This window comes from Salmo salar, chromosome 09 (genome assembly GCF_965601325.2).
Source record: "Salmo salar chromosome 09, fSalSal1, whole genome shotgun sequence".
Taxonomy (NCBI): Eukaryota; Metazoa; Chordata; class Actinopteri; order Salmoniformes; family Salmonidae; genus Salmo; species Salmo salar.
In genome coordinates, this window is record NC_138299.1 from 127,874,274 (window position 1) to 127,898,861 (window position 24,588).

Here is a 24,588-nt window from a genome sequence, read left to right on the forward strand (position 1 = left end):
ACTAGGCTGGCTTCACCTGGTCAGTTCTTTCAGATACTTACAATGAAGGAGGCGAGGACAGATGTTTTAAGACAATTGAGCGAGAGCCCTTCTGAGCCTAACAGACAGTTACATACTTGCCACTTATATTTTCCAAGAAAATACAATTATGGTAATGTACCATAACTGCATAGTTACTAGCCTGTTACATAGTTATTATGCTACATTGTTACCTTGGTATGAGGCCTATTTTATGTAAAGCCAGAATGGCTGTTAGCTACACCATTATGCAGCCTTCTAAAAACAGTAGAAGCTAAGCAGGTTTAAGTGTCGCTAGCAGGTGTAAGAGACTAGTATGAAAACAGGACAACTGACAGACATTTGTTACATTATCTTAATAAAGTGAAACGGTGCTAATAACATTATGATCTGTTCATAAAAGCAGTGTTCAAGTAAGGCTACCCTCTATGCAGTATTGCATTGTTGGTGAAATGTTTTGCCTGTCATTTCCACAGTGAGGGTTTGGCAACACTTCCAGGCTGCAGACACCCACGCATCCTCCAGTTTGTGCACATAATCACATGGAATTACGCACTTGTAGCCTCCACACACATACACAGTACCTCCTCTTTCGATCACACACACACACACACTCTCCTCTTTCGATCTCCCGTTCCGTCCCTCTCAGACAGAACACGGGTGTAAGCATTAGTCCAAACAGTTGGGTTTTTCAAAGAAAATGAGTTTTCTATTGGACAAATTCAGGTAGGTAGGTCCCTCCCCATTTTGCTTAGTTTGCTTTCATTTAAGAAACGTTTTGCAACAGAATTGGCATAATGAATAAGCCCTAGATTCAACAGAACACATCCTATCCTTAAAGAAAAATTCCACTCAAAATATTTTGGTATTTTCTTCATTAGTCCACTTTTGATATAGTCCCAAATGATTTGCTTTTCAGCAATCAAGATCTAGAACTTCCAAAATGCAGAAAGTGTCATAGTATCATCGTACAGTCCCTCTTTCTGTATTTTGAAAAGTTTTATATAGTTTGGGTGGTATTTTCCTTTAACCTCCCCATAAATATAGAGTAATGTGGTACCGGTATAGCCACTCCACTACAATTGTTTTCACATGACAACTTTGTGCAACATGACAGTGGCAGGAGGCAACATCCTTGGGATTCTGCAAAGAGAGAAAGAAAGAGATTCTACAAGTCTTAAAGCCATATGAAAGGCCATGCATCGAGAGAGAGAGAGAGAGAGGAGAGCGTGGGAGGATACACTTCCTTAGACACTGTAAAAGGAGCCCTTTGAACGGCGGGTTCGCAACGGTAGAGGAAAGAAAAAACGCTGTCCGTTGTGAAATACCTAGAGAAGACGAGCACCGTGTGTTTACAGTGAGATGAAGGAGACTGGAAGTAGAAACATTAGGGTTCTACCCGTGTCCATCTCTCCCACACACCTCTCTGAATTAGGAGCTTGTAAGCAGCATAGTTCATTTCAAATCAAATATGGCTGCTCTCTTCGTAGAGGACTTAGCCTAGCTAATATTGTCCTCGCCTGGTGTTGCCCAACTGACACTACGCCCACACAAACAACTCAGTCCTTCTGTTCTTCCTGGACTCAAGCTGTGTCTCTAGTTGGGGAGGCAGTCCTGGTCGTCGCCAGGTTACAATAAACATATTGGCTAAAGTGTTAAGTTTTCAATGGTGTTACATGACACCACATCGATCGTGAAGAACATTTCAACGTAAGGAGAGATGGTAAGGAAAGGATACTGTTATTGCCCTGCCTGATGACATCTGACACAAAATGATCAAAGCAAAAAGATCTGGGCCCTGCAGGAAGAGGATGTTACACATCAAATGATATCACCTCATGCCAGCAACCATGACAGTAGTGCAACATAGGCAAACATGACAAGAGCAACATCTTCACTGCCCTGTTCTTGCAGGGTGTGCTGTGAGGTACTTTTGAACATAGTGTTCAGAAAGTATTCAGACCCTTTGACTTTTTAAACATTTTGTTACATTACAGCCCTATTCTAAAATTGATTAAATAAATTGTTTTCCTCATCAATCCACACACAATACCCCATAATGACAAAACAAAAACAGGTTTTTAGAAATCTTTGCAAATGTATTAACATGTAAAAAACAGAAATACCTTATTTACATAAGTATTCAGACCCTTTGCTATGAGACTCGAAATTCAGCTCGGTGTATCCTGTTTTCATTGATCATCATTGAGATGTTTCTACAACTTGATTGGAGTCAACCTGTGGTAAATTCAATTGATTGGACATGATTTGGAAAGGCACACACACACACACCAGTCTATATAAGATCCCAGTTGACAGTGCATGTCAGAGCAAAAACCAAGCCATGAGGTCGAAGGAATTGTCCGTAGAGCTCCGTGAAAGGATTGTGTCGAGGCACAGATCTGGGAAAGTGTACCAAAACATTTCTGGAGCATTGAAGGTTCAAGAACAAAGTGGCCTCCATCATTCTTAAATGGAAGAAGTTTGGGACCACCAAGACTCTTCCTTGAGCTGGCCACCCGGCCAAACTGAGCAATCGAGGGAGAAGGGCCTTGGTCAGGGAGGTGACCAAAAACCCGATAGTCACTCTGACAGAGCTCCAGAGTTCCTCTGTGGAGATGGGAGAACCTTCCAGAACAACAACCATCTCTGCAGCACTCCACCAATCAAGCCTTTATGGTAGTGGCCAAGCGGAAGCCACTCCTCAGTAAAAGGCACATGACAGTCTGCTTGGAGTCTGCCAAAAAGCACCTAAATGACTCTCAGACCATGACAAACAAGATTCTCTGGTCTGATGAAACCAAGATTCAACTCTTTGGCCTGAACGCCAAGCGTCACGTCTGGAGGAAACCTGGCCATCATGCTGTGGGGATGTTTTTCAGTGGCAGGGACTGGGAGACAAGTCAGGATCAAAGGAAAGATGAATGGAGCAAAGTACAGAGAGATCCTTGATGAAAACCTGCTCCAGAGCGCTCAGGACCTCAGACTGGGGTGAAGGTTCACCTTCCAACAGGACAACGTCCCTAAGCACACAGCCAAGACAACGCAGGAGTGGCTTCGGGACAAGCCTCTGAATGTCCTTGAGTGTCCTTGCCAGAGCCCGGACTTGAACCCGAACGAACATCTCAAGAGACCTGAAAATAGCAATACAATGATGCTCCCCATCCAACCTGACAGAGCTTGAGAGGATCTGCAGAGAAGAATGGGAGAAACTCCCCAAATACAGGTGAGCCAAGCTTCTAGCGTAATACCCAAGAAGACTTGAGGCTGTAAACGGTGCCAAAGGTTCTTCAACAAAGTACTGAGTAAAGGGTCTAAATACTTATGTACATTTTAGAATAAGGCTGTAACATAACAAAATGTGTAAAAATTGAGAGGTTTTGAATACTTAACGAATGCACTGTATGAAGGTAGCCTACATGTGCCCTTTAAAGAGATCACTAGATGGCCATGCTAGAAAGAATCAAAAATTGGCTAGATTATTGGTACTAATAAGCAAGTACATGAATAGTTTATTCTTTATTTAGGTGTAAGGTTAAGGGTTATGGGTTAAAAATCAGATTTTATGAGAGAAAGTCATACTTCAGAGTTCTGACCCTTTATAACATGGCCAGATAGTTACTACCTTCAGTCTGAGGATGATGATGGAGGGAGATTGTGGCTCAGTTGGTAGAGCATCGCCATAGCAACGCCAGGGTTGTGGGTTTGATCCCTGGGCGACCCATACGTAACATGTATACACACGGCTGTGTCGCTTTGGAAAAAAGAATCTGCTAAATGGCATAGGCTATATAATACTACTATACGGTTGTTACCTGAGGCTCTTGTCAAACACCTTGGTCCGGAACACCTCCTCCTGGTCCAGGCTGATGGTGCAGAAGGTGCAGAGGTCCCGCTGTCGGTTGGGCCCTGAACACGGACCCAGGTTCTTGCCTTCACCTGCAGGATATGGAGGAGAGGGTCAGAGAGGCAGGTGGGGCTAACGTGGAAAACAGACTTATGAGACCTTGGCAATTATGTATATTTCTATCAACCTGCTGTTACTATGGTTGATAATACTAAATGTGAACATTTAAAATCAGGACTGTTCAATTCCAGTCCTGGAAGGCCTAACACTTCTGGATTTTGTTTTTCTACCTGGTAGTTCATTGCACTCACCTGGTGTCCCAGGTCTGAAATAGTCCCTTATTAGGAGAGGATGAAAACCAGAAGTGTTTTTTATGTCTCTCCAGGGCTGACATTGAACAGCCCTGATTTAAATAATAAAAAACACCCTAATGTTTCAACTGAAGTGTGTTCAGTTAGGCCTTCTTTGAGGATTTGTTTTTTGATTTCAACAACTTCATGATGTGGCATGTAGAGGCCTAGTAATTTCATTTATGTATTCAGCCAGGATACTGAGGATAATCCACTCAGGGAGTCCTGGGTTCCATAAAATCGATTGTGTCAGTGACAGTAAGCCTGGTTGGGTGGCAAGGTGCGGGGCGCACAGGGCGGATGTGGCCTAAATTGAGAGTTGAGCATCACGTAAGATGTGGTCAAAGACACATCACATCAACTTCCTCCCAGCATGCTCCTGGCTCTGACAGTGGAGTACTGATTCACAAATGTGAAACACCTCAGAAATCTCCTGCCAGGTAAACTGCTTGCACCTGGATCAACAGCACAGCAGCAAATGCCCTCTAAAATGGATATCCTACAGCACCATGAGGACTGCACACTATCTGTAATAGAGCTCTGTGTCTACATCTGCTCTATAGAGCACTACCAGGTTCATGTTTGCATGAATTTACAATAACACGGTACTTTCATTCAACTCCAAAAAGACTATGACATACAGTAATAAATAGTTTCACACATTAAATGACTAAATCAAAACAATATTAGCTTGTCTCTCACAACTTTCACTGAGTCCAATGTGTGAAGTTCTGAACCACAAGATTATTCAGTGTGAAGTGGTTGACAGCAGTCTAAATTTGTCTGTGAGGTCGGGAGGGATATGTAAGGGTGAGCAAACTTTAATGGGGAAAAGCCAGAGTCAGGGATCAGGCTCTTTAACAGGCTATTAATATGTCTAATCCCAGAAAAGGGCTGTGAAAACCTACAGCAGAGCCCTGAGCTTCCACTAAGCCCCGGTGAGCCCGACATGCAGGGGAGTTCAAGCCCTCGCTAACCCCCATCCTCCTCAATGCCATCCTCACAAAAAAAAGCACTGGTCGCCGTGGAAACGGAGGCAAGAGGTCAAAGAGCAAACGCCACGCTACTACAAACTTCTGTTTGTACTGACTAGACTACAACTTCCATTGACACTTTTTTGTTTAAGACAAACAGACACCCAAAGAGGAAGAAGAAAGGTTTCGTAAGATGGCAAACAGTTTCTTACCAAGGGTAGTTCCTCAATTTTTTTGTATTTTTTTTATCTTGCTTCCTGGGTGCTCATCAATGCATGGTAGTGAATCTTTAATTTGTTTTGCAGCCGTTGTGTGTGCACACGCGAGTGCATAATGCGTTCATTTATTTTGCTTATATGCACACCTATGATGACTTTATGCTGGTGTGCATGTCAATGTGCGTGCTTGTTTGTACATGCATGATAGCATCTGCAGAAGTGAGCATCAAATCCAGAGAGAGGGGGAGTAGTGGTGCTGGTACAGTAGTCTATAACCAATGGCTTCTCATGATACAGGTACTACGATTAGTGCTTTTTAAAATTGTCCAAGTGAGAACACTGATCAAATGAAAAGAGACATCTATCAGACCATTGAGATAACCTCAGATATGTTTGCAAAATTCATACTTTACTAGACTTCCTGAAATCAAGATAGGTTTATGTATGCAATGCTTAGTGTGTTTTCTCATTTTGCAGTAGATGGACAGTGTGAATGGTCTTGTTCTCTCTCACAGCTACCCTTACAAAGCTGACAGTATTGTTTGTGTGCCAGTAACATTCCATCAAAAGATCCTGTTGCGGTACTGTGCTTATTCAAAACTAACAAACTGCCTGCATAAAAGCCAGGTGCGTGTTTAGGAACTCAAGCAAATTCTTTTCAAATGGACTTTGACAAAGTTACTTAAATATTATCTGCCTATAGGCTAGCTGTTAATCACAGATGCAAGTCATGAAATTACATCCTTTACAGAGGATAATGATGGATGACCATTTGGAATTGTGTTTAGGACCTCAAGAAGTCTCTTAATTGCAACAAAAATGCATGCACCCGACTTTCATGTGAAAGAAGCCATTTCAGTTATCCATCTGTCTTTATGATTATTACTTTTTGCACAGAACTCAAGAAATTACTAAGGAACTTTTATTAATTCATTGAAATTAATGTTATTTTCCTGCTAAAAGAATGATGGACGAGGATATTTGTGACCAAATATATCCTGAAAGTGTAAAAGTTCCACTCGAAGTAATTTTTTAAAATTCTGTGTAAATTAATGTTTTTTCTTAGAAATATGAAAGCAACACAAACCAGCAATTAGCTAGTTAGCTAACCCTGCTGGAGAATAGTGTGGCTTAAAATTCTAAAATGATTTATCAAGTGATGATTAATCTGGAAGAGTGTAATTTCGAAACTAGTTAGCTATTTCAACACAATTAATTTCAGCAGCTAACCAACACACGGAGACAACTTCCTGCCACGAGCGTTTCGCAAAATGAGAACAGAGACGCAAGGTAACTAACGTTAACTAGCTAGTGTGGACTAGCTATGAATTACACATTCTGATTCGATAGCTATCTAGGTAAAATAGAAACAAATTATCTGTATAGGGAGTGGCACAATTTCACTGAAAGCACTTTACGTTTGCTAGTAATATACACAGCTAGCTTAGCTATGTAGCTAACACTTATCTAGCCAGTTCATGTGTTTTGATGCGTGTATATGGAGAGCTAGCCACTGACTGTACTAGCTAGCCCGTCTTTGCCTATGCTTTTGTCTGGAGCTGGCCTAGCTCTATCAAAGATGACGTCGGATGAGGAACTGATTAAAATAACTAGCTACATTGCGACAGCGTTTTCTGCAAATATAAAACACGTTTGATAGAGGCCCGGGCAACATTCATTCACAACAATGTCTCATATCTTCATGAAGTGCCTGTGTTGATTGTACCGCGCCCCTTTTTTTCCCCCACGTCGTTCACTTTGTTAGCCCCCCTCAATTGAAGAATGCTGATACAATAAAGACATTGTTCGCACTTACATATCTTTCCCCGCAGGCTTTGTAAAATCCGAATTCTCGTGTCGGCTTCTTCCGCCATGGTCCGACTTGACTGTGTATATGTAGCTACAGTAGTACATTCAACGCTTAGCTATCATATCCGTTTATGAATGCAAGCGAAGGGCCAACCTACTGCAGCGTCACTACGAGCGCTATTGGCCGTATGCTGACATTAGAATTGCTGGAGAGACTTGTGTGAATATTCTTCACTGCACGGGCTCTTACAGTTGGTAAAACAAACGGAAGCTCTGTGCAGGATTTACAAAAAAATATATAAAGGATGAGAGGATGCTCCTCTTTCTCTCCTGTCTCTGATGCTAATATTTTGGTACCTGACCTTCAGACAGACAGCTTGCACAGACAATTTAAATGTTTATGCTTGCACTAGGAGCATTTCTTGATATTTTGTTATTTGAAAGTTAAAAATGTTCAGGCCTGCTGCTGATATAGTTTTGTAAAGTCGGATTGTTTTTTTCTTCTCAGTAATACAGGGAACTGGCTATGTTCACTTCTCATCTTTCTTATTTCAAGGTAGTCACAGTTTGGATGGTGGATTGCTTATCCAAGACTATTGAGGACATTCACAGGGACAGAGGGAATACAGGTATGCACATCTGCCTGTCCAAGGCAAGCATAAATTAAGGTGCCTTGTGCCTGTCTATTCGGGTGCCAATCTTCTTTACAACACAGGAACAGCACCCTAGACCCAACCTTATACTAACTTTAGAAAACCATAGCCCCAGCCTGATCTTCACCCATTTTTTTAAAACTGTAACCCATGTCCTTATAACCCCTAACCATAATCCTAACCCTGACCTTATTTCCATACGTGTTGTCTTGATGTAAACAAAGTCCGATCCGCGGTCCTGCTGGGAAGTCTCTCACTGTCTGTGAGTTTTGCGGTAGGATTGGATAGAGTGCCATTGAAATTGAAATCACCGCAGCTGGTGAGCATTGTCGAAATCAAAACCCTACGCTCAGTTAAGTTATGACGAACTTACTTACAGGACTGACTTTATAACCAAAATTATCCTATTTACACCTTGTAGTCAATTTTGACACTAGAATACATTTTTCTGACTAATGTTGATGCCACAGGCCTGTTTTCTATCAGAGAAGTTGTCTATTGCCTTCAGTTGTACTTTAAAGCATAATTGAGAAATAATTAAAGTTGGAACATTTGTGACATTTTGTCCTTACCCAGGCCTCCTTTAAGGCTCCATAATGTTTCATATCTGGGTGCTACAAAGCAAAAATGTGTCATTTGAAGCTTTACCGCTTGCTCTGTAATATTAGTATTTTCATTAACAATTGTCTTATTACAGAGCAAGCGGTTTCATATGACAATTTCTGCTTTGTAGCACCCACATATTAAACATTATGGAGTCTTAAAGGAGGCCTGGGTAAATGTCACATTCCAGGTTCAATGAATTATTTCTCAATTATGCTTTTAAGATACAAATGTCAAGTATGTCAACAATCCTTCCACCAAAGGACTCTTATATAGACGACATTTTGTGGAAATCCCTCAAATCTGGTCATTTTGTTTTGTTCTAGTTTTGTGAGGAATCACCCATATGGATGTTTTATCTGTGACCACTTACCACATTGAAGGAAGTAGATTAGATGACCAGATGCTTGTCAGGAGAGGAGACCAGTGTGATTCAATATGCCGTTTTTATAAACCAGAGAAGTTTCAATGTATAAACCTAACCTCCTTTGCATTTGGTTATAGGTATACATGTGTTCCTTATGGGTATCAGCCATGATGACTATGCTTTGAATTGTCAAATATGTGTTATTCATCAATAACTATTTAGACTGTGTAGCTAATTGTAAATAGTCAAACTCTCATGGCCTGTGACTAACAGCTACCTCAATGGTTTATCTTCATTAACACAGTAAACTTACTAATTGAAGGAGCAGAGAGTAGTAGTTAAGGTTTATCCAGAAGCTGGTAGCATTGGGTAACAAGGGGGTTGTGGAGGATAAGGTAAGTACCCTAGTACCTAATAAAACTGTTACCAGATCAGAGCCAGTCCCGACTCCAGGGGCATGGAGAGAGGGGAACATCTGGATATTGTGTCATGTGGGCCAGACTAAAATGTTGAGGGATGATGGGAAAGGAATTAACTTCTCAGATTGGCTGACCCCGAGGCCACCAAGTGACTGTCCAACAGAGCACCAGAGTAAACAGACAGTCAAGATTTACTAAGCATTTGCACTTTTGCAAAGTCTACACACTCTTTATTTACCAAAGGTAATACAACTGAGAAGTTAGGTAAAACATTTAACACAAAGGTAAAAAGAAGCATTCAGTAAAGAAAACCGTAAAAATATTTGATGGCTTAGATTTGTTTTTATTTCTAATTGCCTTATGCAAGTAACAGCTGCAAACTCTGCATCAGTGCAAGGACTTACCAATTATGGCCTCCTGTTATGGAGCCAGATAGCTGCCAAAAGGTTGAATGTATGTATAATTAGGATCATAAGAAAATCCATACGTAAATTGTTAGGATCAAAAGAAAAGCCATGCGTGAAACATGAAACCTAACCGTTAGAATTTGTACATTTACAGATCTAATTTATGTTACGACTATGAATTAACATTTATACGTTCAATTCTTACTTTAAGTCTCCCTTTACTCGGTTACAGATATTTTTTTATACCTATTAACTTTTGTCAGGAATGTGGCATCTGCAAAGGACATGAACCGAACGTAGCTAGTCGAAGTTAGCTAGTCAATCATGCAACTCTAGCCCAGACGTTAGAGTTGCTTTACAGCTTCCGGTTTCATTTCCAAAGTCTAAAGCTTGTTTTAGAACAGCATTCGATAACGACGTTATACCAGTAGATGGCGTCGTATAGGCTTGGGCCTTCAGCAAAGGACTTGTGTGAGAAGGATACTATAAAGATGCAGAAGAGCCTTGTCTAGAATAACCACATGAGCTGCAAAATAGAAAGTAAATATGATTTGGGCTAAGCCTATTCCGCTATCTAAATATGCCATGCTGTTGTGTGTTATTTAATGGCCTTATAATTGCATAATTTATTTTTATAGCCATGTGCGGCTACTGTGGTGATCATTTAACCTAATGAATCAGACTTTTTCCACTATTTGGGAGCACGGACTGTAGGCCTTAGGCGATTCCACTATTTTATTTAACATTTATTTAGTGGCCTGTGAGTTAGTGTCTGATCTTAAGGGGAGGCCTATAATTAAAAACAGTTATAAAATTCTAATAGTTCTACAATTATTCCACAAGACACCAGTACCTGAAATGATAGCCTAAATTGCAATGCCTTCAAGTTGAAGGCCTATTTTAATATATATATTTTTTTTTTTTGTGTGGATTGGCCTAAATTTAAGCATTGAATTATTAAAGTGATAGGGTAAATAACTTTTGGAGAATTTAGATCATTTTGAATACACACATGGATTTCAATAAACAAATGGATAAGACTGTTCTATTCTCTTTGATTTAGTTCCTATTGGAACTCAGACAAATGACTGAATGGATGACATATTGACTGAATGAAATGATTTAAGGTGAATGAAGGATAACTTAAATGTTCAAATATGTTGGCATTTAACATATGCTCTGGCTACTAGGCAAATAGGCCTACATTAGAGTATAATGACTATGGCTGCATGCCTCCAGAAGGGCATCTCCTGAGGTTGAGGGGTGCTTTTCTGAAGGTGCATGGTGCTGCATGGAGATCACAAGCTCTTCAACTGGGCAGCAGTGTTGTGATGGAGGGAATAGCCTATAAGGAGACTATCTAAGACCACTGCAACAGAGTTATTGTAAAGTGTGGGAATAAGCTTATGCCAGACTCCGCCTACGTTTAACCTCTCCCTTGTTCATTTCAAAGTCCATATGTCCATGACCCGATTCATATAAATCATGTCAAATTATAAACCCTTCCTACAGAATACGCTTTGGCAAGATTTTGAGTGAAATACATTTCATAATACCACTCCAGTGATCATATATAATTAATAGATTCACCAAACAGCTATTATTATTCTGTGTTTCATTATTCCTGGTATATACTACTGGTTATGATTTCAGACAGAGCCCAGAGAATTGCATGGTGCAATATTGTATTAGTCATATGTTGATAAGGTGCATGCATGGGGATGTCCACGTCACCCAGAGATATGTCCATGCTGTAGAGATACACCTAGCGGACTGAAACTTCACTGTTGTAGGAATAATACAGCTAGTGCTATCTAGACTTGCGCTGGCAAACAAATCCATTACATTAGCTACATAAATGTGAACTCAACTGAGGAGTAATAGAGAATGGATACTTTTAACTTGAAATCGTGCAGGATACCTCTTTCCTGTTTCTCTGACTTACGTTTTTTTTATACTGTGTTATACTTGTTCGCGTAGCACTTCTTACAAGCCGTGAGATGAAACTTCCAAAACTCTGAAAGATATTATTGTATGTCAGAATTACAACACAAGATTTGTTCAAGCCTAAAATGTTAGTCCATAATTAACATAGTATTTTGTATGTTCACAGATTAAATTTCACGTTTGCGTTTCACGCATGGCTTTTCTTACGATCCGAACAAATTCCGTCTGGATTTTGTCACGATCCTAACGATACGTACGTTCAACCTTTTGGCAGCTATCTGGCTCCATATCCTGTGTACGTATATAATCCAACAACAGGAGGGTCTGTGTGTGCCATGCAATAATTTGTCCTCTTAATTCCAGAATGTAGCATAACAGCTCTTCTTTGCAATTCCAGACAGGTTGATTGTTTATTTATCTAAATAACCCAAGACCCATGAATATCAAAACAGGCATGTGTGTTCTCCTCTTGTCATCATCTACTAGTTCATTAATTAGTTATTCCCTCTGACACACAAACTGCATTTTGTCAACTTTGTATCACGTCATGTATATTATTTTAAAAGACACATTCATTTTGATGGTGCACGTGGTGCTGTCAGTGGTAATGACACTACCAAAGTGGTGGACAGTCTATTTATATGAATGGTAGCCTATACAGTCAAAAATTCTAATTATTATAAAGTGCAAATAACTATGCACAGTTAGCATATGTATAGAATATGGACAGCACAATAATTATGAAATAGCCTCAAAAAGCAAAGAAAAAAAGTACAAAAATAAATCCCCTTTTTTAAAAAGATTTGTGTTATAAGAATGAAGAAAATGCAATTTACATAGATGTCAGTTAGGTCTTCATATTCAATATCTGCTGTTCATTGGCAACTTATTATATCTGTTTTCCAGACCCGGGTCAAAAACATAATAATCCAATGATGTTTTCAAAGTACTTGAGGAGCCCTTGATTTAGTTTGGGTCCATTATTTCGGGCAAACGAACCTATATCAAGCACAGCATATTGACATATGTATTTTACTGTTGGTCTGCAACTTACTGCATAGGCATATAGTCACTTAAAAGTATTTCCCTCCTGAATGATAAGTATTATCTTTGTAAAGAGGACTCCTCTTTACACTGTGTGTACACTTCTCTGACTTTGGCGAGGAGCGAGTGGTTCCCCTAGTGACTGAATCTCGTTTCAGATGTGTAGAAGAAGACTGCCCATAGCTAAAATGACTGTCTTCTCCTGGTGTGGTCAGAGGGGCCTTATGACTGGGTGTTTCTCTATCCATAAAGTCTACTTGCTTCTGCCTTTTGGAAGTGAGGCTTTTCTGATGTTGCTGTTTGTGTTCAAAACGCTTTTTAGACTTTCTATACTGCTTTTCTGAAGGGGAAAGCTTTCTATACTGCATCTCTGAAGGGGAAAGAGAAAAGGTGTCAGTGCAGGAGGGTGACATTGGAGTTTTCATGTTGGAGTTTCTCTCTTTCTGATAGTGTCCATCACTGTTTATTCTAAATGGATGCTCTCTTTTGTGCGCCACTGACATGTAGTCACCTGTGTCCTCCCATTCCTTGTGCTTAGGCTCTATCTTCTCTGTTGAAAAACTGCCTAGTGATCCCGCTGGCGCTTTGCTCTCCTTGTCGATGCTATATTGATCCTCCCCTTCCTCTGTTTTGATGACAAGCCTTTTCAGATTTAGGCCTAAGTCCAAAGTTGCTGGCCGTTTTGGGACTGTGGGGTAGTCGTCGTTGCTGTACCCCTTTCCTGCTGTCTCCTTGTGTTTTTTTTCATGGCTCTTCTTGGTTGCGAGGTAGAGGAAGCGCTGTGGGCAGAAGGAGCAGCGATACCGCTTCTCTGTGCTGGGGCTGCGGGCACAATTGTCAAAGCAGGAGCCATTTTCCATACAGCTCTTGCATATGTAATCCCTGCTGTCCTCAGCGGTCTCGCAGCTGGCACTGGAGGTTTCCCTGGGGGGACACTGCTTTGCACAGGTTCGACAGAAAGTTGGGTGGCAGCCAATGACATGTGCTCTCAGACCCGATGCCGTTATGAAGGTGCTTGCACAGATGTCACAGGTGTACGTCGTCTTTGGGCTGGTGTTTCTGAGACGTTGTTTCAGCTCTGTGCCCTCGATGGAGATGCTATCTTCAGCGCTTCTGCATCCTTTATCCAGGTAGTCTTTTCTGGCCCTGGGCACTATTGAGGATGTCATGGAATAGCGTAGACGACGTCTCTCTTTTCTGTGTTTGGATCTCAGTTTCTTACTCTTCTTCTTGGGTTTGTAAGAGTAATAGGGACGCCAGAGCTTGTCAGCTGTGTCACGGTCAGTGTGGTCATCGCATGGCTCTGGCTCTATGACAGAAGTGACCTCTGTCCTGAAGCGGAGGCTGGAGCTCTCCATGCTGCCCTCTGCAGGCCGGCCCTGGTCCCGACACCTCTCCTCTACCTGGCTCCCGCTGCTTCTTTTCCTCTTCCTGGGGAACAGCTTAGAGCCCTTGATTCTCCGGCGAATAATGGCCTCGTTGCCAATTTTCACTGTGATCTGGCAGAGTGGCAGAACGTGACCATCCACGGAGGGACCTGGACACGCAGGTGTGGCAATGTACGTTTCAGTTTCCCCCCCTGCAGTCTTGCTAGGCGCCAGGCTCTCAGCCCCTGGCATAAAAAGCTGACTGGTCATGGCTTCAATTCTCTGTGCTGCAGCTGAGAGCTCACATAGCCTGTTCAGAGAGCTGGATGGGTTGATTTTTAGGAACGGTATATTATGACTGTTGCCCTCCAGGTTCTTAATCCCTTGGAATGCGGCACCATCTCCATAGTCCAGTGCAGGGGACTCCCCACCTGCCTGCATTATGGCCAAGGGGGTTGTATAGCTATATGGAGGCCCATTAAGTTCGGAGTGAGAGGCCTGTTTTCCTGTGCCTGCATCTTGGTCTACATCTTGGTCACAGGGCTGATCAAAACTGATGCGTGGCATTACTGATGCTACCACTTTTGGAGTGGCCATGAATGTCACAGGCATTGAGAATAAAGCAGCATCTTGCTTACCCATAGCGCCAACATCTTCAAATGGAAGGATGGGAGAGCTGCAGCCCAACGGGGCCTGCTCGCTGCCCTCCAGCTCCTCTGAATAGGTCTGACTGTAAGTCTTATAGCGTCTCTTTCTAAACTTCATAGGCAGAAGCCTGTAGAGTTTAATGGGGTAAACGCTGCCCTTAAATCCACCATTTGCTGACTTCTTACTCACAGACAATCTGGGATCGATTCCGTGGAAGGCCTTCTGGTGGTTCTTTAGGATGTAGTAGGTCATGAAGGTCTCTAAGCAGAAGATGCACTGGTAGCGGCGCTCACCTGTGTGCCAGATCTCGTGTTTGGTGCGATACTCGGCTAGGGCAAACACTTTATTGCAGTAGTGACAGGGGTACGCCCTCTGCCAGGAGTGCACATTCTCGTGGCGCTTCAGACTGGAGACGGTCACATATGCCCGTTTACACACACTGCAGTTATAGACCCTCTGGCCTCTACTAGGTTTCACTAACCTATCTAAAGCCTGCAGTGTTTTTGAGGTGGGGTTCATTTGGAGGCTGGTTGGAAGGAAAGGGTCAGGGAGTTCAGGAGGAGATAACTGGACATCAGTTGCTGTATTGTCCATGCTTGGCATGCTGTCTGAATAATGGTCTGCCCCGTCCTCTTTGCCTTGGGGCTCGTGTTCAGGCGAGCCCCTCTGTGCTTTCGGGCACACCGTCTCGTGGTTCCGCAACCGCTTCAAATGCATGAACTTCCTGCGACAAAACTTGCAAAACAAATGACTGACAAACCTTTTTTTGTGTATTTCTGTATGTACGGTGAGAAGTGCTTTATTGGTGAATATCTCTGGACAGTGCTCACAGCCATAGATTGATATGCTATCTTCCGTGTGGGGTGAAAGTGGAGGTGGGTCCAGCTCCCTGTAGCCATTATCCATGGCTAGAGGAAGCTCATTGGCCCTGCTTGTATGCACATCTGTCTGCGGGTATAATGACGGGGGTGACGTTCCCACAGGTTGTACAGTGGGCTTTATTAATGCCGGGCTGCTTCCAGTAGGATGCACAGGTTCAAGTGCTACAGCCAGTGTTGGAGGTGTGCTTTTACTCAAGGCGGCTCGCAGTCTGTGGCGCTTTTTGAGTGGGCCACTGTTCCTGTTGGCCAGTTGCCTTGATTGGGACTGTGTGGGTTTGGTGCCCTTCTTGTTGTCCTCCTGGTTGCCAGCCCTGTGCTCAGGGGCCCTGGGTCCCTGGCTGATGACTGCGTAGGAGTGCTCTGACAGCGCCTGCATGGGCTCATTGTCCATCGCGAGGGGGCAGGGGGCAGGGCAGGCTGCTGGGGTCTGTCCAAGGTCAGGTGACTGCCTCTCCCCACTGTGCAGGTCTAGTGGGGTGAAAAGGTTATTCCCGGGACCCACCTCAGTGATAGAGAAAGCATTGGTGATCCGCGGGCCTCTTGCACTGTCTGGCTGATCTGGCCTGGAGGTCTCCTTCTTCGCTTTACGGGGCCCACAGACCTTACTACGGCCTGTGGTCTTAGCAGGGTTGGTTGAGGTCTGGATCTTTGGTCCACCTGAGCCCTGCCTGTCTTGTTCCACCAGTTTCTCTAAGAAGGGAATGCCCAGTCTTTTTCCAGCTGCCATCAGGCATCTAGTGTTCTCTGTGCTAGGTGAGGATGTGATCTTGGAACAGTAGATGAGGTTGAGGATGCTGGCGAACACCTCAGACCTCAGGTCCATGAGCTCCAGCACCTGGCTGGAAGTCCACACCTCAGGGGAGGTGAAGGCGCTGCGGAAGTATCCGCTGCAGGCAGCCAGGATGTTCCGGTGGGCCCGGAACTTGACATCCTCCACCACGATGGTGACATCACAGAAGAGGCCCTGGGAGCGCTGCTCGTTGAGCCTGCTGAGGAGCGCCTGGGGATGGGAGCTGTCCACCAGGCCCTGGGTGCAGGGAGACGCCACCGTCATCTGCAGAGAGGACATAAAGGAAACAGCCATTCTAATTGGCTTCAAAACATTGATAGTCAATTGCTAATGCACGTTGCTTATATTCACAATATAAAATATGAACACATTCATTACATTTAGATGGCACTTGCAACGTCAGGGTTGTGGGCTCGATTCCCACGGGCGAGAAGTATGCACTTACAGTACTACTGTAAGTCGCTTTGGGTAAGAGTGTCTGCTAAATAACTAAAATGTAAAAAATATGAAATGACTTTCTGGAATATAAAAAGAAAAAAACATGAAAGGTGTGCATACATTCTCTTATGTGGAATTGAAAATGGTGTTATTCTGCATTTTGATTCTTTGGTATTTCAAATAATTTAGGCTATAGTTGTGCAAACAGTAACAATTCCTTCCATACAGAGATAATCTAAGGAATATGATTTAATAAATTACTTTGATTAAGCATGGGCTGGATTTGGCAGTAATGGCCTTATGGAAATCAAGTGGAATGTGTCAGTTTTATAGGAAAGCAATCCAGCTGTTCTTACTTTGTCACACTAGATGGCAGTAAAGTTTAAGGAGATGATGCTGGCATACCATATCTTGAAGAACTGTGGGCCATATGTTGCTTTCCACAAGCCTATTCAAATAGATTAACCAGAACAATATCTAGTTCTCATGAGAATATACTAATGTAATACTTCTGTAAAAAGTTACAACAGCACAAAGATGTCCTCTTGACATTACCTTTAAATGTTTACAGTGCTTGGAATAACCATTGTACATGAAGAATTTATGATGATTCTCTTTTGTAAAAATAAAAAAACGCCTGGAAATAAGCACTCACCATTGTTTGAAAACCAATTCAATTAAACTCCTTGCTTACAGACACTTCTATTTTACATTTTGAATAATTGCCTCGAATGTGATAGAAATATATATTTGTAACCTATTCCTGAAGACTTATTGCTTCCTGGTGACTCTTGTTTTGTTGTTGCCCAAGCTGATGAGGCACATTAGGCTACTTAATGCAGAATGACTACAGTCTGGAGGCTTAATAAACCCTGACTAAACGTGCACTAGTGAAGTGCCTGAAGCAAAATGTCTTGTACCTGGCAAGTGTTACAGCTGGTGGAGTAGAAACTACAGTGAGGGCAAACATGTTGTGATTCAGCCAGGATGTGGACTCGTTCTATCTACTTCAGTCAGTCGTTTAATGCGGTTCCAGGTGACCAGCCATGCTAGAGTCATTGCCCTCACTGGCTGGCAGGTACATCAGCATATTTCATAAGGAGAAGCACACTGGGTTCAGGTTGATGGCAGTATATGAGATGGGAAGATTGTCTCCCCTGACTCATTTGTCCTTTCTGCCCCTAGCATTAGTTAATTATTCGTAAGCACTGGAGGAATGTTTTGACCCACACACAGCTTAGTCAGAGCTAATACAGGGATACGTAACCAACACCTTATAATTGAGACGGGGTAGCTGCACTGGGCTATAGAGCCACTGTAGAGGAACGACCACCATGTTGACTCCTGCTGAGACCATTTAGCTCTTTTTAGAGCAGAATTCAGTTGCTAATCCAGTCACGGCTCGCACATGCAGCTTACACAAAACGCCATCTGTTTCACTATATGCATCTATAGACATCTGTAGAGCATTCCCACTGGGCTCACGCTCGTTGCTTCCACGTTGTTTCCACATTGTTTCCACGTCATTTCAATGAAATTACATTGAACCAAATGTGGAATAGATGTTGAATTGGCATCTGCTTCCAGGGGGGTTGTTTTATGTTTGTGTGTAAAGGCAATAATATCCTGAGTCTTCCGACGCTGTTGCATGTGGTTCAATGGGATTTCCATGTCTCTTATCGTTCTGTCTAACCTGAGAGAAAATGTAAAGAGCACAGCACTTCCTGTGTGTTCCTCCCAGGGGTGTGCATAAGTCACTGTGTGAACTGGTCTGAGGCAACACCTCTGTCAGACTCTCACACAGGATGATGCTTAGGTTACACGCAAAGGCAAGTAGCTTCTGCAGTTAGCCTAAATGTAGCCTAATGGTATCAGCATTTCATTATTTTTTTTGCTTTCTGTTTGCATGACTTATTAACATGATTCTGCTGAAGCATAGGCGACATAGTTCTATTTTTATGAGCATCCTGTGATTTTTGTCCCTGACTTCTATCCAAAGAGGTCTCTGGACACTTCTTTATTTTAAGATCAGCGTCATAACATACTTCCTAATGCAACATTTCTTCTTTCCATGTCAGACATCAAAGATGTAATCCACAAGCACTTTGGACAGCACCACAGCTTTGCTTACAGAGAGAACAAGGCTATCTGATGGTATAGGTCGGCTCTGCAATTGTGGCATTGTTGTTATGCATATATTACGACTGGTTATACATATGTGCAACAAAATGCTGTTACTGTAATTTTCCATGGCATGGTGGCCATTTTCTATTTTCTTCTTTATCCTCGTTGTTGGTGAGCTGTTGGGGTAGGTTAAAATGGCTGCCCGTTTATGGGGTACCGTTTGTCCCTGCTCCAGATTGCCATTAGACCATGATGTTGAGATGAGACCCCTTCTTCTTAACAAAAAGATCACTTTCCATATACCCTCGGTTGAGTACTTCCCGAGAGGCATTCTTATTGCACCCAGTTGCTTGTTTACATACATTACACCTATGTGTGTAATAATATCATTGAAACTGTTCTCATTTTCAGGTCTCTGTTTCAACTGACTGTCCTAAGCATTACGTGCTACATATTATTCAGAAGAGGCAGGGAAGAATGAATAACCTAATGACAGATTTACATAATTGCACAGCAATAAACCATACATTCAGCCCCAGGCCATAAACACTTTAATTAGACTTAACATGTCCGTATTGAAACATAAAAATTGAGGGGTTTTTTTGTAACTTAACTTATTAAAGTGATCACGCAACCATGTTTGAAATAAAAAATAAAAAAAATCTTAATAAAATACATATTTTTGCTAATGTTTTCTCTAGGTGCCACGATTACAATATGGCTGGCAGCTGACCGAGAGAAGAACCCTCGCCGTATCGTTGGGAAACAGCCTCCTGCCTCCCCGTCTGACAGGCCTCTGTTGTCACGGCAACATGCTGTGGCGCAGCGCTTATTGGGATTCAGATTCAGATGGATGGCGGGGCAGGCGGGTGACTGCATTAGCTGTCTGGGGATTTGGTTTGGTCCTTCCTCACAGCGAGCCGTGCCTGTCTGAGAGCCCCAGCACTGCAGATCTCTCATGCTCCAACGCCACCGCAATGGAGGCTTTCCGCCCTTTGTTTCCACTCTGGATATGTGTCGGTCGGTGTGTGTGAGAGTCTGCAGCAGAAATGCAGCAGTCCGATGGACTTTCTCTCTCTTCCGCTTACGGCAGGCGATGTGCTTCAGCCTTGATGCTGATTTCCCCTGGTTTGTGTCGCTTTCCATGCATTTTCATCTGGAAATTGCCTGCATGTCTGCGGTTTCAGTTGATTCTTTTCAATAAGGGCTGATATGACCAATTCTCTCATCTTGATGTGGTTTACTCTGTTCACATATTGAGCGGAAATGTTGAATTAGTCAAAGGATGTCTCTTTGCCACACCCTAGTTCACTGTGCCTTAGAATATCATTCGATGTGCATTTCAAAACCTGAAAAATGTAAATACCCTAATTGCTGTGAACCACAAGGCGAGAAAAAAACAGTCTCGAATGCAAGCTGTCTAGTCAAACAAAGAGCGAAAATGTCATAGCCTTACCCACACTCAAGCCACCCCGTGCAATATGTGTATTTCTGTTAAAAAGCGGTTGTAGATTGGGTGGAAACGTGCAGAACATACCTTTGCGAATCAGAGAAAATGACACAGAAGGCGAACAGCTGACACAGAAGACGAACAGCCAAAAACATTACACAGTGTCCCCTCTACTGTACAGAAGAATTAAAAAAAACTTTGAAAGGAAGGCGAAAGTATACACTTTTTTTTTCTAGACTTGTCGCTGCCCAGTGGTGCCGTTAGAGGCAGAGCTTTCGCTGTTGTCTTTCTTGCCTCTCCCTCTCTCACTCCCTCCCTCTCTCTTTCTACGCTGCTCGCTCCAACGTCCACGTCCTTTGCCTAGGTCCTGGTTGAGTACTCCGCTCTCTCCTATTCCACCCAGTCCTTTCCTGGCTTGCCCCAGCTCTCAGACCATTGACCACAGGATTCCCACATTAACGTTTAAAAATAGCTAGATTGGACTATGGGTCTGTCTGCTGCCTCTGTGCTGCCCGGGCAACTTGAGTCCAGCGGCATCTACTCTGCAGTCGCCAAGCAGGAAACGGCAACTTTATTAAGCATGGCTGAGGACGGTAAGACAGAGCGGCTCAGTGCTACATCACACACTCCTACGCCGTGCTGCACAGATCAGAGAAAACGCCGAGGCTGCATGCCTGCTAGCGCGGTTACGGCGATACAACTTCAACCATACTACAAAGCACACCCACAATCACATTTCTGCTCGACCTCCACACCGACACCATTCATACTGTATCTTACAGGGAAGCTGGATCTGTAGCTCACTTTCAAACACGTCATATCACACTTGCCATCTATCTCATGCCTATGCACACAGGCGCTTTGTGCTACTGTGTACACTCAAACCCTCTCTCGCTCTTTGTCAGCACATCTGTGTACGTTGCCTCATGAACACAATTAGCCTGCTTTGCTCTTGTTTGTATATAGCAGCATGATCAATGAGATATCGGCGACTATTTTTTAAAATTTTATTTTACCTTTATTTAACTAGGTAAGTCAGTTAAGAATAAATTCTTATTTTCAATGACGGCCTAGGAACAGTGGGTTAACTGCCTTGTTCAGGGGCAGAACGACAGATTTGTACCTTGTCAGCTCGGGGATTCGAACTTGCAACCTTTCGGGTTACTAGTCCAACGCTCTAACCACTAGGCTATGCTGCCAACTATATATAGCTTATTTATCTCGCCTGCTTCTGTGCACTTTCAAAGTAAGAAAAAAGGACTGAGGAGAGAGCTGGAGGACAGTGGGTTCGTCTTTGTAGAGGCTGCTGATGGATGGGAACACAGAGGGATGCCTCAGCACTGCAAAGTGCAGGGGGGAGGGGCTAAACCAGGCAGGCAGGGCACTGCTAGCCCCTCCAGCTGCTGTAGACGCAGACAGTCGCTTTATACGTATGAAGACCGAGGTTTTATCACAAGTGTTTTTGAATTTGTATAACGTGTCTCCGCTATCTTTCCGGGCTTAGGGATACAGCTTCTGCACCCGAATGTGAAAACCATGCACATTTTATATTTGACTTGGTGTCAGAACAGATTGGCCTCATGAAACAAATGGGAGACATTCGCTGTGCAAGTCCTGCCAGTGTTAGTTCAGCTTATCATGACAATCCCCATGCCTCTGTCCCCTTCTGCTCTCTGTGCTTTCTCTGTCTGCTCAGCCGTCTGCCAGCTATTTCTGGTGCAGGCCTACCCGGCTTGATTGTTGACGTTACCTGAGTGCAATCAAGGCCCCTGTCTGCTTGCGTTGGCCTGGGGAAGCAGTACACCAGCCTGGCACCACGCCAGCCTTCACACTTCTGTAAGCTGCTACACTTTGGCATGACCTTGTTGCTATGGCAACCGTCTAAGAAAACAGTGCTACCTTAAAAGCATGCTGTTATGGAACATTAAAGGTTGCAAACCTTACAAGGTCTGGGAGGGAGCCTCGTAAAGCCAGAGGAAATATGATTTGCCATGTTTGGGTTGCCACTATCATGCCTCCATATTGCAATTTCTATTTATCTCAGTTTTTCCTCTGGTGTCTTTCCGTTCTCTTCCTCCATGCCTGCTATGTATGGTTAATGGTCTTGCCTGCTTCCTCACCCTTTCCTGTATTCGTAGTCTTGCCTGCACAAATCGATTTCCACTGGTACACTGCAGGCGAACACGACATCCCAAAACAAATAAGCCTAGCTCTCCTTTACCATCCATGCTCTTTGTTCTTTACAGTTTTGAGAATTGCAAATGAAGTGTCTGCAGTACCTACCGTTTGTCTTGCTCACTACAACCCCTCTCCCACATTATTTGTTAGTACTTCAAATGTTTTGCAAACTAAGAGTACAGAAAGAGCAGTTGAAATTTGAACAAATCATTTTGACAAATTATATTGCTATGAACAGATTTATTATTTGTGGAAATTGGAGAAATTAAAAGGATCCAACCTGCTGATTCATTGTTGCCATTTTCTGTGACGAATTCTTCTTTCACTCTTGAATAATTGCTTGGAGATTCTTCCCTGTCAGACAGATCACATATCAACAATGTTTGATGTGACTTTACCATTTACTTTTCACATTTCATTTAGTTTTAATAGAAATTGTGTATTTGTTTTCCTTTATTCTGACATCCTCGATTTGTTTGGCACACCCATCCATTAAATGCATTACAGCTGGGATATTTTCAAAACCACAACAAAAGAAGGCATGCCTTTACTGCCTCAGTCTGTCTGTAGCCACTTGCTGGGGCCTAGACTAGAGGAACATTGATCGTCAGGGAAACCAAGCCCAGCTGGGGCCTAGATGAGAGGAACATTGATCGGCAGGGAAACAGAGCCCATAGTGCAAGCCTGACTAGGCCTTGTTTTCTCTCTTTCAAAACACACACACTGCGTACATAAACACCATGATCCTCATAACTGTTGCGCTTGCATATCCAACTCACACTTGCTCAGATGCCGACCAACATTTTTCCTCCCGGATGGTCCTACATGCCCGTTCGCTGTCGCTATGGAAGTGAGCAGTCCCTCTGTGGAGTGTGTGTGTGTGTGTGGGGGAAAGAGAGCTCTAGCTAGCCAGCTCCAGGCCCGCTCTCTGGGCCTAGTCATGTAATTTACCTTCCGCCTTCTCCTCTGTTGACTGGTGTCTGGCTGCTGGTGTGTGTCTGGGCCCAGCCTGGGCACACTGATTCTCTCTCCAGTCCACTCCTGAGACGCTGCCCGTCTGGAGGCTGATGAGGCCCTGACACTGCTGCGTCACTCCTGCTGCATCACTGACCCAAAAAGAAGAATTGAGGAGGAGGAGGGGTAGTGGGAATGTGTTGCAAGGGATAAACGAAAGAGGGTGAGCTCTGCCCGAACACACAAATAGAGAGTGAGGCTTCCGGGCTGGTCGGCTGTCGCAGGCCTAGCCACTGTGGTATTCAGGAAGTGGAGCCAGAGACCGATCTCTTATTGTTACGTAATGAATATTTTTCCTCCCAGACCCAGCTGAGGAGGCGGTGTTTAGCGACTGACTCAGGCTAATAATAGAGCTCAGTACCATTCAGCGCTGTGTGTGTGAGGGAGACTGATCCATTTCGCTCCCCTAGGTGAGGTATTTGGACACAGTTGGTTGATTGAATGATTGGTTGATTTTTATAACTTAAAGACACACGTTTTGAAACAACAATACATGCATTAAAAACTATCTCCATCGTCTCCTTTGTGACGTTGCAATGTAAAGAGACAGATTTTTTTTTTTTATCAATAAACATGTTCTCTGTTTTACATTACTCTCCCCTTATAATGTAAAGGGCGAATATTAGTTATTTTATTTAAACAAATTAAGTGGGGTTAATGGCATATCTTATTGATTTATACTACAAACATTTTTTACAAATCCCCAGACAATCTTACCTTGCAGTCAGAGGGTTCACACCCTTTTCTGTGACACATGCTAAGTAGGCCTACCTTCGATGACATTCAAACTCATGCCAGTGTGGTTACAGTTCAACAGTAACGATTACGTTTGTCTGACTGGTAGCGGTTGTTTTGCACACGTGACCTTTGTTTTATTCAATCCACCTCCTGACGTAAGGATGTGCATATCTCTGCCACTTTGCTCCCTCTGCTGGCTACAGGGTTTCTATCAGACTCTCCTCCTCACACAGCTCCTTCAGTACAGCTGGTTTTCAGCAGAGGGCATAAGAATGCTAAATCGTTTCTCTCAAACAGGAAATGC

At 43.2% G+C, this 24,588-nt stretch overlaps 2 protein-coding genes across 2 annotated transcripts in view; one reads left to right on the plus strand and one right to left on the minus strand.

The window, feature by feature from the left end:
• The first annotated feature begins 7,772 nt into the window (after positions 1-7,772).
• Positions 7,773-24,588, plus strand: part of LOC106612584 (E3 ubiquitin-protein ligase TRIP12) — a 73,937-nt gene continuing 57,121 nt past the window's right edge. Inside the window, exon 1 of the mRNA XM_082956246.1 lies at positions 7,773-7,845. The gene's annotated coding sequence lies outside the window, so the exon portion shown is untranslated. The remainder of the gene's footprint in view (positions 7,846-24,588) is intronic.
• LOC106612576 (zinc finger and BTB domain-containing protein 38) lies at positions 9,458-20,974 on the minus strand. Its single transcript, XM_014213859.3, has 2 exons — positions 20,442-20,974; positions 9,458-16,606 (listed from the first exon to the last, which is right to left on the minus strand). Exon 2 carries the CDS (start codon positions 16,604-16,606, stop codon positions 12,686-12,688), a length of 3,921 nt encoding a protein of 1,306 aa, XP_014069334.3. The 5' UTR covers positions 20,442-20,974; the 3' UTR covers positions 9,458-12,685.

Coding starts and splice junctions, on each gene's coding strand:
- LOC106612576 (XM_014213859.3), bottom strand. CDS start 16,606: ATGACGGTGGCGTCTCCCTGCACCCAGGGCCTGGTGGACAGCTCCCAT.